The following is a 17699-nucleotide window of genomic DNA, read 5'->3' as shown; positions in this document are numbered from 1 at the left end:
ATTGACTTATTAAGAAAATAGATTATTGATATAGGAGCAACTCAAAGATACTGAGGACTTTGTGATACCAGGGTTATAGAAAATAACTTGATTTTAGGTTAATTACAAAGCACTTTTTATATCCGGATTCAAAATGTCCCTGGAAATAGTGTCATAACTCTGAGTTGTACCTGGCATATGGCTTGGATCTGGTAGATACTTCTCTGATTTTTTTTCTAGTTTTGAGGTACCATTATCGAATGTCACTATCATATTTTTGGCTTTATTTGGTGGTCCTTGAATTCTTGTTTTGTAAGCTCTGAGTTTCTGAGACATTTGGGTATTTTCCTTGAAGAATATAATTCATATAATCTTCAAATGCACTTTTTTTATTCAAGTGCTGCAAATATAAAACAAGAAACATAGAATGTGCAGTTTTAAAAGTCTATTGTATTGTGCGTTTATACGATACAAATTTATTTCTTAGCCAGACTGGGCTCAACCCAGGGCTTTGCACATGCTAGGTAAGTGTTTGCCACAGAGCTGCATCAATCCATGGCATGAGAGTCTTACTTTAATACCTTGCAAATATCTGTGTAAATATTGACCATATAGGGAATGCATTTCTTCTTGAAACACTATTTTCATGTATCAATTTCTATATCCTTATGCTCACACCAAACTGTATTCTTTTCATGTGTTTTAGGGAGGACCTGGTGCCAAAGGACCCAGAGGTGAAAGAGGCATCAATGGGGCAGTTGTAAGTACATTTTAACACTCCAAATATTCATTACTGTGTTGAAGTCTAGTTGTTTAAATTTCCATGGAGGTGGTTTTTGACCTTGGGCCACTTACTGATGGTTTAGTATACATGAAGGTACATCATTATTCTTGGTTTTAGATATAATGAACAAGTAATGTAGATTCACTATAGTGAAATTTGAACTCATGGGAATCTGTGAATACAGATATAGCACACACACACACACACACACACACACACACACACACACACACACACACACATACATATTTACTTTAAAAAGGCTACCTTTAACAGGACATTTATTGAAACGTAAGTTTTGGTGTGAATTCATGGCACATTTACTTTTTAAAGTTGTAGTAAAGGGAATGAAAGGGTGTGGACCCATCAGAGTTTTATACATGTATATGTTTTAGAATGTTTATGAACACTAAGTAATCATGCCTCCAGGCTAAGACAAGAAGCTTCTGAACATTCTTAGAGGAGGGTATTACAACATTCTCTTCCCTTCTCTATCTTCCTATATATTTTAGGGGCCCCCAGGTCCCCGTGGAGATACTGGTCCTCCAGGCCCCCAGGGTCCTCCAGGCCCCCAGGGACCCAATGGACTCTCCATTCCAGGAGAACAGGTAAATATAAAAGCTTTCTACAGTAAATGAAAATGTTGGGTTAACAATGTGTTGAAATGGAACATTCTTTTATTTTCTTTCCTTGTTTTGTCTGTCTCCCCTCAACAAGGTTTAGGTATCAGGATTTGAGCCTAGAGCCTCAGAGATGCTATGCAAGCATTGAGCTACACTTCTGGCCCTTTATAAACTTCTTATTTTGAGACAGGGTTTTGAGTTCACTGTGTGGTCAGTGCAGGGCTGGAACCTGTGATTCTTCTTCCTCAGTCTTCTGAGTAGCTGTGATGACAGCCCTGAGCCACCAGGACTGGTTTATGTGCAATATTTTCTATGTTATTCTAAATGCAAATGTTTTCTAGGAGACTGCAAGGAGAGTTACTCAGCTGGTGTCATCTGGTGAACATTATTTTAGATATGTAAATGAGACATGAAATCAGTAACTGTGAAAAACTCTTCTGTTTATTTGGTCTTCGAGAAACTTCCCGAAAGCAATGCACATATCACTTTTGTTAAACAATATTCTTTCAAAGTAGATATATTGTTCCATAATTATATAACAGCATCAGAACATTAAGTAGAAACTATGGAATGGTGTTTACTGGATAGAAAGTGAAAGTTAATAATAAAAGGGGGGGCAGTCATTCATCTTCCTTTAAAACAGACCTATGTGCTTGTCTCTGAATCCCTACACTAGACCCATAAAGTGATAAGAACGAATTAATGACTCACTTCCTCCTTTTAAATGTAATTACCATACTACCTGTGAACTATTTTCTCACTGTCCATTTTAGGGTCGCCAGGGAATGAAAGGTGATGCAGGAGAGCCAGGGCTTCCGGGACGGACAGTGAGTTCTCAAAATTACCCTTTCTTTCCTTGAACGCCTCGTTTAAAAAGTCCTCTTTTGAGTGTTGCAAATTTGGTTGAGGGGGAGGTGGAGTTTGGTGGGTGGGGAGGAGCTGGAGGAAGGGCAAAGCATGACCAGAATATATTAAATGAAAATTAATTAATTGAAAAGAAGTAAACCAAAATTGGGTAGTGAAGGGGGAGCTATGTGTGCTTCTCTGGATGTGAATTTCATACTCTGGTCTTACTTTTTAAGTGTATACTGTTTAATTCTGATACTTCCTTGCTGGCCAGTGTCTATGTGTCTGGCACTGTACTTAGCCATAGTCTTCTGTTTCTTTTTGGAGCACTCAAACTTTGCTTAGAAAACATTTTGAAGAATACCGAGAACCATTGTTTTTTTACACAAACAGTCTATTACTGCACACTAATTACTTGCTCCCTTCTGTGTAGGGATCCCCAGGATTACCTGGCCCACCAGGACCAATGGGGCCACCAGGAGACAGAGTAAGTTTTGGGCCACGAATGCATTTTAATTACTGTATCCCCTCACAATCCTGTTTGCAGGGTTGGAGATGTGGAATTCACATATCTTGTGGGAAGGTGGTATCAGCAGACTTGAGTTTCCTTAAAGAAATTGATGGGACTTTGGGGGAAGTGCTTGCAATTTTAATGTAGAGAATTTTGAAGTGATATTTTGAAGAGCCTAGTAAATGGCTTTTAACTGATCAGAAAGGCATTCGAGAGATAGAGGCAACTGCTTTCCATCCTAAAATTGAAATCTTCATCATGAGACAGATTTTTAAATAACTCGGAGAGTAGCCTTAATGTTCATAGCATTTTCTTTGGAGAACTCTACATCTTTAGAAGACAAGAGTCACTTCTGAAGTTGACGCTGGTGTGGAGAGCTGGCACTTAGTAGGGACTTTCTGTACTTGTGGCAGCATGCACCTTTGTCCTTGACTCAGGGTGACAAGATCGGAAGGCCATTCCTTTCCGAGACAGGTTAATGGCTAACCTGGTGAACCTGGAAGGCATTTATGCTTCCTTCACCAATGCCACGGAAGCATTTGTTTCAATAAGAGACCAAGTTGGATGCTTCTACAAGAAGAATTTAGATATGTTGGAATTGAAAGTCCATAGACCTTACAGCTTTTCAGCGTTTTACAGTTTAAACAACATGGAGGTTGTCTACACTCTGTCAATCACAATAAACTGTAATTGACAGCTTTCTCCAAAAGGGCTGGCATTGTACCTGCTGTCAGTAAACATGTGACTTGTTAATATTTGTAATCACTGGCAAGGAGGTGTCACCAAGGTAACTCAGAACTGTGTGTGATGTGCTCCTGAGTGGTGTTTCTGTGCTTCTGACATTTGGGAGAAACACACAAGTCAAAGAGCAGGCCATAGACTCCAGTGAGGAGCTCGGAGACCCATGTGACTTATTTACACTTCAGCATCTTGTGAGAATGCTGAATTTGGGCAGTATTGTACATTTTTTACTTTATAGTGAAGAACAACAGTAAGAATACAAATATACCTCAGCCTTTCCAATAAGAAAATCAAACTGAACAGGGCCACTGAGAAAGTGGCAGTGGGCTGACATGCTGCCGTGGGCCCGCTGTGCACATCACAACCCATCTCAGTGTGTGCTGCAGATGGAGGTGGTGGGGTCCTGAGGTTGTCTCCAAGCAACAGGCAATCAGGAAGCCAACACTGCCACCATCGTGCCTGGAAGGGTGAGGGATTGGGAGGACCTGTTCATTTCCTCTCTGAAACTCCAACCCATGTGGGTTGGAGACCACTCTTGTCTCCTGGGACAGAGATGAGGAAAACATTTAAGAACCCATTCCCATGCTTCTTCCACAGCCTGACTCATCTGCCTATGTAGTAGTAAACAGCCTCTGAGGCTAAAAGGAAGTGTGCCGAGGGAGGAGGACATAAACAGGTTTACACAGTGAGAGAGGCTCTAGGTACAAGGGTCTTGGCCAACAAGTAATAACTAACTAAATAAATAAGAAACTATCAGGGACCGAGAGAGGGAAGCAGGAGGAAGATGAAGCAGAGGAAGAACCCCATGAACATGCATGTAATATGCATATTTACATGAAATGATCACTAGTCTCCTCTGACACCATAGTGCAGGTGGACACAGTGGCAGGCTTGGAGTCAGGAGTGAAGCTAGGAGGTGAAACATGGTGCTGGTGGGTGGCTGGAGAGAGTCCTTTTAAAGATATCAGGTTATTGTTCTTCCCATGGGGTTGCAAACCCCTTCATCTCTTCCAGTCCTTTCTCTACCTCCTCCATTGGGGACCCTGTGCTCAGTCCAGTGGTTGGCTACAAGCATCCACCTCTGTAATTCTCAGACTCTGGCAGAGCCTGTCAGGAGACATCCATATCAGGCTCCTGTCAGCAAGTACTTCTTGGCATCTGCAGTAGTGTCTGGGTTTGGTGGCTGCAGATTGGATGGATCCCCAGGTGAGGCAGTCTCTGGCTGGTCTTTCCTTCAGTCTCTGTTCCAAACTTTGTCTCCGTCTTTTCTCCTATGAGTATTTTGTTTCCCTTTCTTAAGAAGAACTGAAGCCTCCACACTTTGGTTTTCCTTCTTCAGCTTCATGTGGTCTGTGAATTGTATCTTGGGTATTCCAGTCTTTTGGGCTAATATCCACTTATCAGTGAGTGCATACCATAATGCCCCAGTATAGGGGAATGCCAGGGCAGGAAGGCTGGAGAGAATGGGAGGATGGGTGAAGGGGCACCCTCATAGAAGCAGAGGGTGGGGGAGGGGAGAGGGGGTATCCAGGGGAAACTAGGAAAGGAGATAGCATTTGAAATGTAAATAAAAAATATCCAATAAAAAATAAGTAAAAACCAAAAAGATATCAGATTAAATTCCCCTCATCCCGATTTAGGTTCCCTCAAAGGAACAGGTGGCCAGGAAGTTCCAAGCGTGACTGGATTATTAAAAATCTGATCGTGCCAGAAGGCTGAGAGCGGGTAGTGGTAGCAGTTGAGTGAGTTTAGACGGAAGACAAGCCACTGTCCCATACCAGCGGAGCTACTGGAGCAGCTCTTTCTTAAGTGGCTCTCAGTAGTAATGTTGTTTTTGTATCAGATGGATTCCGAGTCTGGTTTTTGTTAGGCAGGCCCAGCTCCTTCAGAAAGCAGACCGAAAGTTTATCCCTTTCAGTTTCTGAAAAGATTTGTTTTGGGGGATATGGAGTATTTCTAAAACTCCCTTAAAAGAAACCTTCTACCTTTCTGCTATTGTGAAGTCAGAGGACTAAGAAATACAGAGGCTAAGTTATTATGGACAAAATAATAATTCTTTTATGTTTGTTTTTTTTTTCCAAAACCAAGCTGGCCCAGAACTCCCAGCAATCCTCCTGTCTCAGCCTCCCAAATGCTAGAATTACAGGCATGGGGCCACCATTGCCTGGTACTGATCATTCTTATTCTCTATGGAAAATAGGACAAAAATGATTTCTGACAGAGGAATTCGGCGAGCATAAACAGCTAACTGACTCAGAAGTCCTCGGCAGGGTTTCAGAGATCTGTTGTTGCGAATGAACGCTAACTAGGTAGCTGGGTGACTCACTCCAGGCCGAGGTCATCTGGCACTGAACGGAGGGAAATGCACACCAGTGTGGACTCAGGAGACGAAGGACAGCCCTGCAGGGAGCTGCACCCTGCCCTTGCCTTGCTGCTCGCACTGACAGAGCTTGGCCCTGCGATGGAGGGAGAACATTTAAGGCTGGCTGGAGAGAGGATGACTTCCTTCCCTCTTTGGGCAGCTAAGACAGTTTGGCTTTAATAGGCAGAGGTAGTCTCCCTTCACCTTTCTCTGCACTTTTGAAAAAGTAAAAACCAGAATCTGCCTTCTTTGGAAAAAAAAAAAAAAATCCTAGTTTGGCCTTTAAACTAGTTTTGCTTGTAGCTACACCTATGGATGAGCACAAAAACTAGTTACTCTGTAGAAGTGTAATGTAAGTTGAAAGGAGTTTTGTTTTCTTTTTACGGGGGTGGTATGCTGATCTTCATATTGAAAGCTTACCTACCAAGCACCAGCGTCTACTCAGTTCTTCTTATGACCCTTTCACCCTTAACAATCTCTTTAGCTCCATTTTACATGCTCATTTCCTTCCTAACTTGTAATTTCATTCTCACGACAGGGTTTCACTGGAAAAGATGGTGCGATGGGACCCAGAGGCCCCCCCGGGCCACCGGTAAGAACCGAGTGGGTTACACTGCTTTGACCATGGTCTCCAGCCTCCTTTTCCTTTCCTCCCATTCTGCTGGGAAAGCATGAGAAAACCAGATTTGAGTTTCGCCCCTCTGCACTGTGGGGGATACTTGATACACAGTTAGGTTTTGTTTTCTAAATCAAAATGTGCTAGAGAAAACAGATGTGTCAAAAATACAGATGCTCTGTCAAGTTCTGTTTCAGAAAAATCTCAAACCGACTTGGTCACTGTCTGGTTGGTCTCTTGATTTTCCTCTTCAATGAGTTGTTAGGTTCAGTTCCTCAGTGGTTAACCTCCTGAATCTGAGCTCTGTGCCATTTCAATGTTCAGAACAGTATTACTGAGCAACCCAGTCATTTCGAGGAGGAAGGCTTTACCTACATCTTAAACAAAGGGTCGTCTTATGCTTTGTGTAGAAGAAGCTGAAGATAGAGATTCTGAAACTTGTTCAAGTAGAACTATCTGTAGGTGATATCACAATGAGCTAGAGACACTGGCCATGCCCCATGTCTGCATGGCAAGATTCAAAGATTCCAGAGCATATGGTTATTTGATTTTATTATTTATATTCAATACACATGTTTTCATGTAAGGACAGTTTAAATAAATATTAAGCCTAAGTATTTACCACAGAGCTCAATTTTGCATACATTTAGAGAAATAATTTATAGAATCTATGACTCTATTTAATGGAAGCGGTAGGCCTTAGAACATGATGCATTGGACATCATCTTATAAATAGCCAGGAGATATATAGCGGAAATGCTTGCAATTTGACTTAAAAGCAACAGGCAGAGATTCTTGTGGTTTTGGTGGGATGAAGAGTGCTGATAGGAGGGAGAGGCTTGGAGCCTGGGAAATGTCCCTGAGGAGGAAGGATTTCTAGACTCCTCTACAGTCTGCCAGAAGAGAGGCTAAAGTAGGATAAACCCAGCCACCTTCTTAATTCCACACTAGCCAAAGTTTCCACCCCAGTCTTTTGGAGCTCTCTCTCTCTCTCTCTCTCTCTCTCTCTCTCTCTCTCTCTCTCTCTCTCTCTCTCTCTCTCTCTCTCTGTTTTAGAAATAAAGTAAAAAAAAAAATAGGAGGTTCATTCTGTAAATATGCTTTGAAAAATGTACTGGGATTTTAGTCTGTAAATTGTGAAGCTGGTTATACTTATGCATGTATTTTTCTGTTGGTCTCAAGATACATTTCAGACAGAAATTCCAAGATTTCACCCCTTGTGTTACCTTAAAATGCGGCTCTCCTCTTCCTCACTGTGTAATGATATCCGGCTTCTTTTGAACATTTTCAAACCTGGCTGCAGTTCCTCAGTTTCTGTGGCTAGGATTCCTTCCTTGTCATAACATTTGTTTTCTTGGTCTGTGGTTGTAGGGAACCCCGGGCTCTCCAGGAGCCACAGGGCCAAGTGGAAAACCAGGAAAACCTGGAGACCACGGCAGACCTGTAAGTACTTTTGCATGCCTACTGACTTCCATCCTCCTGTGGACGTGGACAAATGAAAATCCCCAGGCTTGGGCATAGTTAGGTTATCTCAGCCATAAATATGTAGGAGCATCTGCTGAAACAACGATAAACCCGTGGATCTGACTTGGGAATAGTTCTAAAGACCTTTCTTTTCCTGCCGGGTTGCTATAATATCCTGGGATGAAAATTGTGGTCCTTGTTTTCTTTAAAAGGAGGAAGGAATTGTGAGCCAAGACACATTTTTCTGCACTGTATAAACACTCTGAGCTTCAGAGCTGGGTCAGCAAAATCATTCTTTTTTATTTATAAATGGTATTCTGTTTAAGACATAAAAATGCATGATCAGAGTGCAGGGTGCCTTCATTCTCAATGGATGAATGTTAACCCTTTGATAGCACTACTCAGATGCACCCCCCCTTTTTTTTCTTGATCCATAATTGAGGATTCTGGAGCATCAGACCAGTCTTAAAATTTTTTATTGGGGCCTAGGGAGATGGCTTAGAGGGAAAGAAGTCTAGCCATGCAAGCATGAGAATTCAAGTTTGGATTTTCAGGACACTTACAAAACCTGGACATGTAGCGTGGGTATGTACCATCTCAGTGTTCCTTCAGAGAAATGGGAGGAAGAGATGGGAGGATCCCTGGAAGCTCTTAGGTGTCTGTCATCCATCATGGACAAATAGCAAAGAGACCATGTCTCAAATAATGTGGAAGTTGAGGATAAACACCCAAGACTGTCCTCAGACTTCCACATGTGTGCTGTGGTACACTCGTGCATATGTATATGCAAATGCTCTCACCACACGCATACATGTGCACACAACATTCTTTACTAGACTGAGGTGTAGCTCAGTGCTTGAGTGCCAGCTCAGCTTGTGCAGAGCCATCAGTTCAACACTCAGCACAAATCAATACATAAGAGGCCAAACTTAAACTGGCTATTTTACTTTTAGAAATAAAATAAATTTTTCTTTTTATATACAGTTTATATATGATTTAGCTCTCCCTCTCCTTCACTCTTCCTTTGAGTAATAAATAAGAATTATAAATAAGAATTGCAATAGCATCACATCTAGCATGTGCTTCCAAATTAGTATCTCCCAAGTGAATTGGGAGTTTCTAACACATCTACAAGTATTTGAAACAACCACTGGGCTTCACGCCCCTCATGCTTTACTTTGCATTAGATGAGGCTAATCTAGGCAAGCAGAAGCCCTAAATATCCTATTGCTTTTACTTGAGATGTGATTGCTAGTGACTGGTCGTAAAAATGTGTCTACAAGATCATGAACATGATAGTAGAAGTTATTTCCGTGAATTCTTAAGAATATTGTTGTTTAAACAAGACTGCATAATGACAATACCAGGTGACATGCCAGCAAGTATTGGAGAATGTCACAAGGCCCCACCCCTAAATGAAGAATGATAGGCAGTCAACGGTAGTCAAATGGTCACTACTAACATATGCACATATGAGAAATATTAAATGAACTCATATGTGTGTATGTGTGCATATGTGTGTGTATGTGTATAAGTGTGTGTGTGTGTGTGTGACAATAGTAATTGAGTAAGAGGAGTCACAATATGTTGGGGGTGAGGTGAAAGGGCGGTTATGATATATATACAGTACCCATGTATCAATTTCTCAAAAAACTTAAAACAATTTAGAATAGGAACAAATTGAAAAATTAAGCCAAAAACATTTCAAAAGATCAAGAAATAAAAAACAATAACTGAGTTTCATAAAGTTCCATATTCAAAATTCTCATTCTGGCGTGCATATTGAGACTAGGCTGTCAAGAGCAAAAGTAGGAAGTAGGGAGGTCAGTTAAAAGGCTATCAGTTACACTGAGCAGCGATTAGAATTAAGTGGTTTTCATGGAATTGTTACAAGTTTGGTTGGCTATAATAGTATTCCAATATCACATTTGATAATGACTTGGGTGTTTTTTCTGTGATGGCAGTTGGCAGTTTGAAAAGATGCCACCAAAAGATAGGAAGTTCGGGCCCTTCAAGGATCTTTTCTGGACAGGGATGGGCCTCTGAGTATGATAAAGATGATGTGGTTGTTTGGCTGTGAGAACCATTCAGAGAGAAAAACATCTGTTTCCTTCTCTACAAATTGTACAAAAACTAATTGGAGGAAGAATGTGCTACACATTTATGTAGGGAGCCGACAGAAAGTCCTTTACTGGCTCTTCTAGGAAGTGAATGGATGTCAAGCTTTTGTGTACTACACAATAAGCAACTGAACTAAGTAACCATGGTAACTCAAATGGGATAGCTCAAGTGTGTTTTGAGCTCAAGCGCATGTTTCAGTTGCAAGTCCATGTGGTGAATTGTTCTTCTAAAACTCATGTCTGAGGAAGGCTTTAGAAGGCCCTATTTGATGGGAGATTGGATGATGATGATGATGATGATGATTAAAGGAAAATGTCAGTGATGTGATTTCAAGTGTGATGTACCATGTTGCTGGTTTATCAGACAACAGTCTTGGCCCTCAGTATCATCGTTGCTGTCTACGAAACATTTTAGACAAGTGCTTCTCAGCCTATGGGTCCTGACCTTTTTGTGCATCAAATGACAAGAAAGGGGCTACATATAAATACCAAGAATATCAGATATTTGCATTACGATTAATAACAGTTTTAAAATTATAATTATGAAGGAGCAACAAAATAATTTTATATTTGGGGGGTCACTAAAGCGTGAGATTCTGTATTAAAAGGTTGCAGCATCAGGAAAGTTGAGAAAAACTATTTTAGATCATCTCTTCCTGTTTCTAAAATATAAAATATCTGTATTTCAGGGTCAATCTGGGTTAAAAGGAGAAAAAGGTGATAGGGTATGTATTTCTTAAAATTTGACTTCATTTTCTTTCAAGTGTTAAACATTGGAGTCTGAAGTTCTAGGAATAATATTTTAATGACTTTTAAAAAATTTAATTAATCAGGGAGACATCGCTTCCCAGAACATGATGCGAGCTGTTGCAAGACAAGTCTGCGAGCAACTGATCAGTGGTAATTAACTGTTTGAACACTGGTAAAGCAATAGGCGGCGGGGGGAATACAGAGCTTGAGTCGCAGAGTTGGTTGGAAATGTTTCACACTAATGCAACTCCACGCCTGAAGATGGAGTCCAGGCTAGCCTTGAACTCGGGGCTCACCCTCTGAAGTTTCACCACTGCTTCTTACAGCATGGTCCTTAGGACCACAGCCCATAAATTCCTTAATTTGTTTATAAGAAAAGAGAGGTCCATGATCCTGTTCTAAACCCAGTGAGTCATTGTGCTGGGAAACAAAGCCACCAAATAATTTATTTTTTTCAATGTACACTTAGCAGAAGTTCTCAGTTGTACTAAAACCTGGGCATCACTGCCTTAGGTACCTAGAAAAATGACACACTGCCTGCCAGAATTGCAAAGGAGTTCTCTTTTGAGTGACCTCATCTGACACGCTGAAAGGCAGTGTATTTTAAAGAGTTACTACACTTTGATAACTCTTATTTGTAATAAAGTTTATGGCTCGGGGTCAGCTTTTGGATGACCACTGATCAAGGGTCATTTTATACTGGGTGGCTGATGTATCTCATTTTTAATGTCCGTACCAATTAGAACACAAGAGCTAGGTGCTAACAGACAACAGATCCCCTATGTGCCCTCTCCCTACCTGGGTTTCTTTCTAACAAGTCTTTCTATTTATAGGCCAGATGAGCAGATTCAATCAGATGCTAAATCAGATTCCAAATGATTACCACTCAAGTCGAAACCAGCCTGGTCCACCAGGACCTCCAGGGCCCCCTGGCAGTGCTGGAGCCCGAGGAGAGCCAGGGCCTGGGGGACGACCAGGGTTCCCTGGCACACCTGGGATGCAAGGACCCCCTGGTGAACGAGGTCAGCCTTCCTGACTTTGTGCAGTGATAAATGAAGGGCTTGCACGTGGGGGCACTGGGGCAGGTTGAAAGCATTTGAAAGGCAGAATTCGACACACCACTTCAGTGTTATTTGGACAGTCCGGAAGAGCTGTCTGGGAGCCACTTTTCCTGTTCACTTGAAGTGCACAGACGTCTGTAATCCCAGTAACAGGGGTATGAGAAAATGGATGCTGTGTTCAGCAGATCTCAGAAGAGATATTTCTATCCATTGATTTTGTTCCTTGTGGCTCTGGTGGGAAGTAGTGTCTTGGCAAAAGGAATCAGGCACCAATCTTACTAAGTGCTGTGGCTGTGGCAAGAACTGAGCAGCAACCAGGGCACGAGGTCCAAATTCTTTCTATTTCTTCATTCAGGGCCTGGCATTGGTTCTTGGATATTTGTTTCACTTTAATTTCATGGTAGATAAATGAAATTGAAGGGGGAAAAAAAGAAAAAAGAAACAGGATTTTTTTTTTCTACTTCCAGATGTTTCAGGATGCTTACTTTAAGATTTATATAATCCTGCTATCTAATGGTGCGCCCGAGTTTCTGCATAGCTCCTAAAGTCTACCTGAAGGGCCTTCTCTAGGACCTCTGGTTTTAATTACTATTTGACAATATATTAGGCATATTTGTATCCTTCAAATAATTCCCCTCTGACTTTCAGCCAGATTTGTTTCTTGGCCATGAATCTGGAATTACACAAATGTCTAGAAAGAATTTGGCTTAAGGAGTGAACTTCTGGGAAAAATTAGGTTCTGTATTCACTAAGGAAATGAGTTACTTGAATTATTATTTAAGATGAAAAAAAAATGAGTTTCCAGATAAAAATTTCCCATGCTTTTATATTCCTTTCCTGTTTAATTTGTATTTTTTTTTAAATGTTTGGCTTCTTGTAGGTTTGCCTGGAGAGAAAGGTGAAAGGGGTATTGGGTCTCAAGGACCCCGAGGACCGCCTGGGCCCCCAGGTAGGTTTGTTAAGACATCAGGCTGGGAAAGCATGTCAAAAGGCAACTTCATGGGATCAGTTTTGTATTACCATAGGTCTTTTAGCAAACAGTTTAGGTGTCGCCTTTGTTAAGGTGCCGCTTTACCAGATGTTTGCTGACTGCTGTAGAATAAGAGAGGATGAGTGCTGCTGACATAGAGAAGGAATGCATTTTCAGTGGGGGGATTCTCTTTGTAGTATTTCGTTTGCTCCTTTTGTTTTGTTTGCTTTATACTCTCCAAATACCATCGTGTCTTTCTTTTTAGTATTCTTTAGTATGGGGTTATTAGAGAGAGAAAAATTTAAAGACTTGACACAGATTTCATTTATTGTTGGAGATTTCATTCTCCAACAAGTTGCAAGGAAACAGTAGCTGTCCAGGTTGTTTGATGCATTGTTTGGACAGGTTCAAAATAATTCCTCTCTTTTTCAATTAAAGAGTTAAAAATTCTTTATTCTATCTATCTACCTATCATCCATCCATCCATCCATCCATCCATCCATCCATCCATCCATCCATCTATCTATCTATCTATCTATCTATCTATCTATCTATCTATCTATCTATCTAATCTTTCCTTTCTCTCTCTCTCTCTCTCTCTCTCTCTCTCTCTCTCTCTCTCTCTCTCTCTCACACACACACACACACACACACATCTGTTTAACATGTGGTACACATGTCCATGGGTGTGCATTTGGAGGTCAGAGGACAACTTTTGGGAGTTGGTTGTCTTCTCCCACCATGTGTGACCTGGGAATTTAACTTGGTCAGTCTCGGCAGCAAGCACCTTTACTTACCAAGCCACCTTGGTAATAAATGCTTCACATTTCTCTCTTCTTTTCTTCTTCTTTTTTTAAGTTTCTGGATCTTTGCACTCAAGACCAGCCTTATGGTTAAAACTTTACATTTATGTCAATCATATGAAGTGTCATTTTATCCCGAAAGAATGTTACTTTCCCCATATATACCAGAGAGAAACGTACTTGGTGCCTGAAACAGCCATTCCAGGCATCCTCATCCCTGTGTGAGTAGGAACAAACAAGAAAATTTACAGATAATTTTATCTTGGCTTAATTCCTGCTAAATCAGTTTTCCTTAAATGAAACTGTTATAGTAGTGAATTGCTGGCATTGATTTTACCACAAGAAAATTCTTTGGTCTATATTGGAAATTTCCTAAGTAATTATTTTCTTATCACGCACCGGTGAATAGTAAGTTAGTGGAAATATCAGTTGGGTGTTGGAGTCTGCCTCAGGTGTTTTTGACAAAGAGGACAATGTATTATTATTATTATTATTATTATTATTATTATTATTACTTCACACTAGGTCCACAAGGTGAATCCAGAACAGGTCCACCGGGGTCTACAGGTTCAAGAGGTCCTCCTGGTCCCCCTGGTCGTCCAGGAAACTCAGGTATCCGAGGACCCCCAGGTCCTCCTGGATATTGTGATTCATCCCAGTGTGCCAGCATCCCATACAACGGGCAAGGCTATCCAGGTATGTTGCTGCCTTTGTAAGGACCCCAGTTCCCCAGAAGTAAAGAGCCCTAGGTCTGAAGAAAGGTGGACTAGGGATCTTGTGGAGATGCTGACATTTTCTGCTCTGTATTTTGAGTATGCAACAGTGTCTCTGTTTTCTAAAGTACAAAACACTTTCCACAATTAGGATTTAACTGACCATTTTCCCTTCCTGGATATTTCTGGATTTAACAAACCAGACCATTAACATCTCTACAACTCTCTTAGGAGTTAAATGAATGCTATCAGTTCAGTAGGTTTTCTTTCCTTTTTTATTTCTTTATTTTTACCTAAAGGAACAGAGAGACTAAAAAATAAAATAGTGTTATAATTCTATAATATATATATTATATTATGTATATGAAATATACATAGGAATATATACTTATTCATATATACATGAAATATATATGAAAATCATTTCTGCAATCCAATTTACATGTGATAAGAAAACAAAATGCAGACAAGTGAAATAATCCACTGTCTTGCACCAGCCTTAGAATTGATGCTTATCAAACCTGGAGCTTAATATTTTTGCAGGGTTATTGATGAAGTTCTAGTGTTTCACAGTGGTAGACTACAGAAACTTCTTGCCCCTGACCTTGGGGGCTGTGAGCTTTGGGGGTATTGCTGCTATGGCTAGAAAGACTCATGTTGTGGTCAATGGTAACGTTTTCATTAGAGAACCCTCATGCATCTTGCAAGTTTGAAAACAATCTTGCTGTTTGATATGGTTTGCTACTAGCAAGTAGTGCATGAGTAGTTGGATATACCAATATCTATATATCTATATATTTATGTGCATAACTCCATGTGATCAGAGGTAATAATCCAAATGCACGCTCCCATGCAATCCACTCATAAAACTATAATTTAATTCTTTATAAAGCATATTTAAATTATCCCTGCCTATGGCATAAGTGAACTGAAAATATATGGATATATAGATATATGTACTTTAACATTTACATAGATGGATGTGTATATATAAATACCTGCATAGTAATTCAACTTTTAAAAACTATCATCTTTGACCTGTTTCAGGTTCCGGCTAACACATTTTCTAAGTCTCCAGTGCTGCTTACAGTTTGAATACATGAGAATCCTGTTTCTGAGATGTTTGCGCACGTGCTTTATTAGAACATGAGTCTGTATGGAAATCTCACCGCAGATATGGTTAACGGACTGGGTCGGCATCGTACGGGAGGGTGGAGACTCCATACTAACTTGAATGACACAAGGGCAGTGGTGTCAGCCTGACGCTTTTCAGCAGTAACGTAGAAAACCATCTTTTAAAAAGTCCAAGCACAGCCAGGAGGAGCCCTGGTTGTGAAGGAGGTGCCTAATAAGCTACTAACCAGCAGAGACATGCCATGTTAAGACAGACAATTAACCTGGTTGAAGAGAAATGTCCTGTGTAAATAATAAACTAATTGTGGCTTGTACATGATCTGTAATGTGATCCTGTATACTAAACTTTCGTAACAACTCAACAACCTGCTTTTGCACCAAAGCTTGCTGGCTGCTTGCTCTCTGCCGTGATAACAGCGAATGGATCTGATTCTTTCTTGCTTGTTACAGTGTGTCTGAGTGACTTCTCAGTGTTCTGTGTGTGTATTTCTCTTTGGGTTTCCTAACTGCAATTTTTCAAACCCAAGTTTAAAATCACCGTTCCTTCCTGTTTGGCTGTAGTCACAGGTGTTCCTCACCCACTAGCTGTAACTCTGTGTGAGACATAGCCACAGGGGACACCCTGGACTGTATAAAACCTGGTGACGGCTCCTTTCACCCGAGTTCAGTCTCTAGGCCCCAGTACTCTTCGGGGCCTCAGTGTGTTGACCTCATGAGTTTGAAATCTTGAACAGTTATCTGGGGATCTGCCCAAAATCCTACCTAGGTACTGTGTTTACAGTTCTTTGGCCCAGTTTCTGATCCTTCCCAGGTTTTGTGCAATGATTGTATTTACTGCTGGATCATTGAGCCCCCACCCCAACCCTCTCCCGGCACCCATTATTTGATCACCAAATTTACTCTGCACATGTGCACATAGAAATAATCGGATGACTGCAATGCAATGCATCTATTTATGGTTGTGAGATTAAGACTGGAGTATCCTCACCTCCAGTGATGACTTAACTTTTGATGCACATGTGTCCCTTCCAAGTCATGCCATAACTGTAATGTTGAATCGGACAGAGCCTTATGTGCCCGAGGGTGGGGCCTACCTGCCTGACCGCGAGCCCTTCATTGTGCCTGTGGAGACTGAGAGGACAGCGGAATACGAGGACGACTATGGTGCGGATGAGCCGGAACAGCAGCATCCTGACCACATGCGTTGGCGGCGAGCCCTACGCCCAGGCCCTGGGCAGTGAACCTGAGACCCCGGGTTCACCGAGGTGGGGGGTGTCGGGATTCCCATTCACAGGTCAGACAGAGCAGCAGAGTATGTCATTTCTGTGATGTTTTCTCCGTGTCGCTTCATCCATAAGTGCTCCCATCTGACTGTAAAGAATCTTCTTTCTGGAGGCAGCCTAGCTCGCAACAGTCTGTAGACACTTATGCCTTTGCAGTTCAAACGGTTACAACACAAGCTGTTCACAGGAGCTGCACGAAAAGAACGCACCCAGGGTGGGCTGAGGCAGCCGAGCTTCTAGGTTACTCAGTAAGACCCGGAAACCAGAGCAGCTGTCTATTCAGAAAGGGCCTTTATCTTAGAACTAATCTGCAGTTCAATTGCATCCCATTTCCAGTCATGCCGCTCCTAAAATCAAAAAGGAGGGGGACACCTGCTCACTGCAGCCTTTCACCTTTTTTCCTTCCTCCTTTTATGCATCAGGGCACAGAATGCTCTTAGTCTTTTAAGAACCACAGACCTTAAGCCTCGTAGCCGAAGTTATTGTATCAACTGGATACTGTTCCATATTGCTTTAGATGTCCTTGTTTTGACACACTAACATTTATACCAAATTGCAGATTATTCTGCAGAGATGGAATTGCATGTTTGTGTTGTATATTTAGAATGAATTTTTTTTTTTTTTTTTTTTTTTTGCAGAACATGTTTCTTAGTTATCAAAGCAGTTGAAAATGTTTGCAAGACTATGAACATAGAATGGCTGCTTTTTATATTTTAACTGCAGATTGTGAATTTCACTGCCTTATATTATTTATTTCTGAGACAAAAGAGGCATTTTTCAATAAAACTACTGAAAATTTAATCTGGCATATTCTTTTTCTTTGGGGCCTTTTGGACTTCTTAAGTGGTTGTTACAACAAACAATTTTATATCCTTGGAAACAATTACAAATCTTGTTAATACTATTAAATTATGCTAAATAACTTTAGATTTTTAAGGC

General features: G+C 41.0%; 1 protein-coding gene across 3 annotated transcripts in view; it reads left to right on the top strand.

Annotated features, from left to right (window-relative positions):
* Positions 1 to 17495, top strand: part of COL12A1 (collagen type XII alpha 1 chain) — a gene marked incomplete at its 5' end in the record, with an annotated part of 110817 nt that extends 93322 nt beyond the window's left edge. For all 3 annotated transcript variants that reach the window (XM_080934627.1, XM_080934626.1, XM_080934625.1), the window contains 12 exons: positions 686 to 739; positions 1276 to 1371; positions 2160 to 2213; positions 2666 to 2719; positions 6385 to 6438; positions 7834 to 7905; positions 10736 to 10771; positions 10880 to 10946; positions 11630 to 11818; positions 12738 to 12806; positions 14156 to 14326; positions 16543 to 17495. In XM_080934627.1, the coding sequence (XP_080790753.1) occupies positions 686 to 739; positions 1276 to 1371; positions 2160 to 2213; positions 2666 to 2719; positions 6385 to 6438; positions 7834 to 7905; positions 10736 to 10771; positions 10880 to 10946; positions 11630 to 11818; positions 12738 to 12806; positions 14156 to 14326; positions 16543 to 16718 (1092 nt within the window). In that variant the 3' untranslated portion in view covers positions 16719 to 17495. The remainder of the gene's footprint in view (positions 1 to 685; positions 740 to 1275; positions 1372 to 2159; positions 2214 to 2665; positions 2720 to 6384; positions 6439 to 7833; positions 7906 to 10735; positions 10772 to 10879; positions 10947 to 11629; positions 11819 to 12737; positions 12807 to 14155; positions 14327 to 16542) is intronic.
* Positions 17496 to 17699: the final 204 nt, after the last annotated feature.

This window comes from Micromys minutus, assembly GCF_963924665.1.
Source record: "Micromys minutus genome assembly, chromosome: 21".
NCBI lineage: Eukaryota > Metazoa > Chordata > Mammalia > Rodentia > Muridae > Micromys > Micromys minutus.
This window is presented reverse-complemented; position numbering and strand designations above follow the sequence as displayed.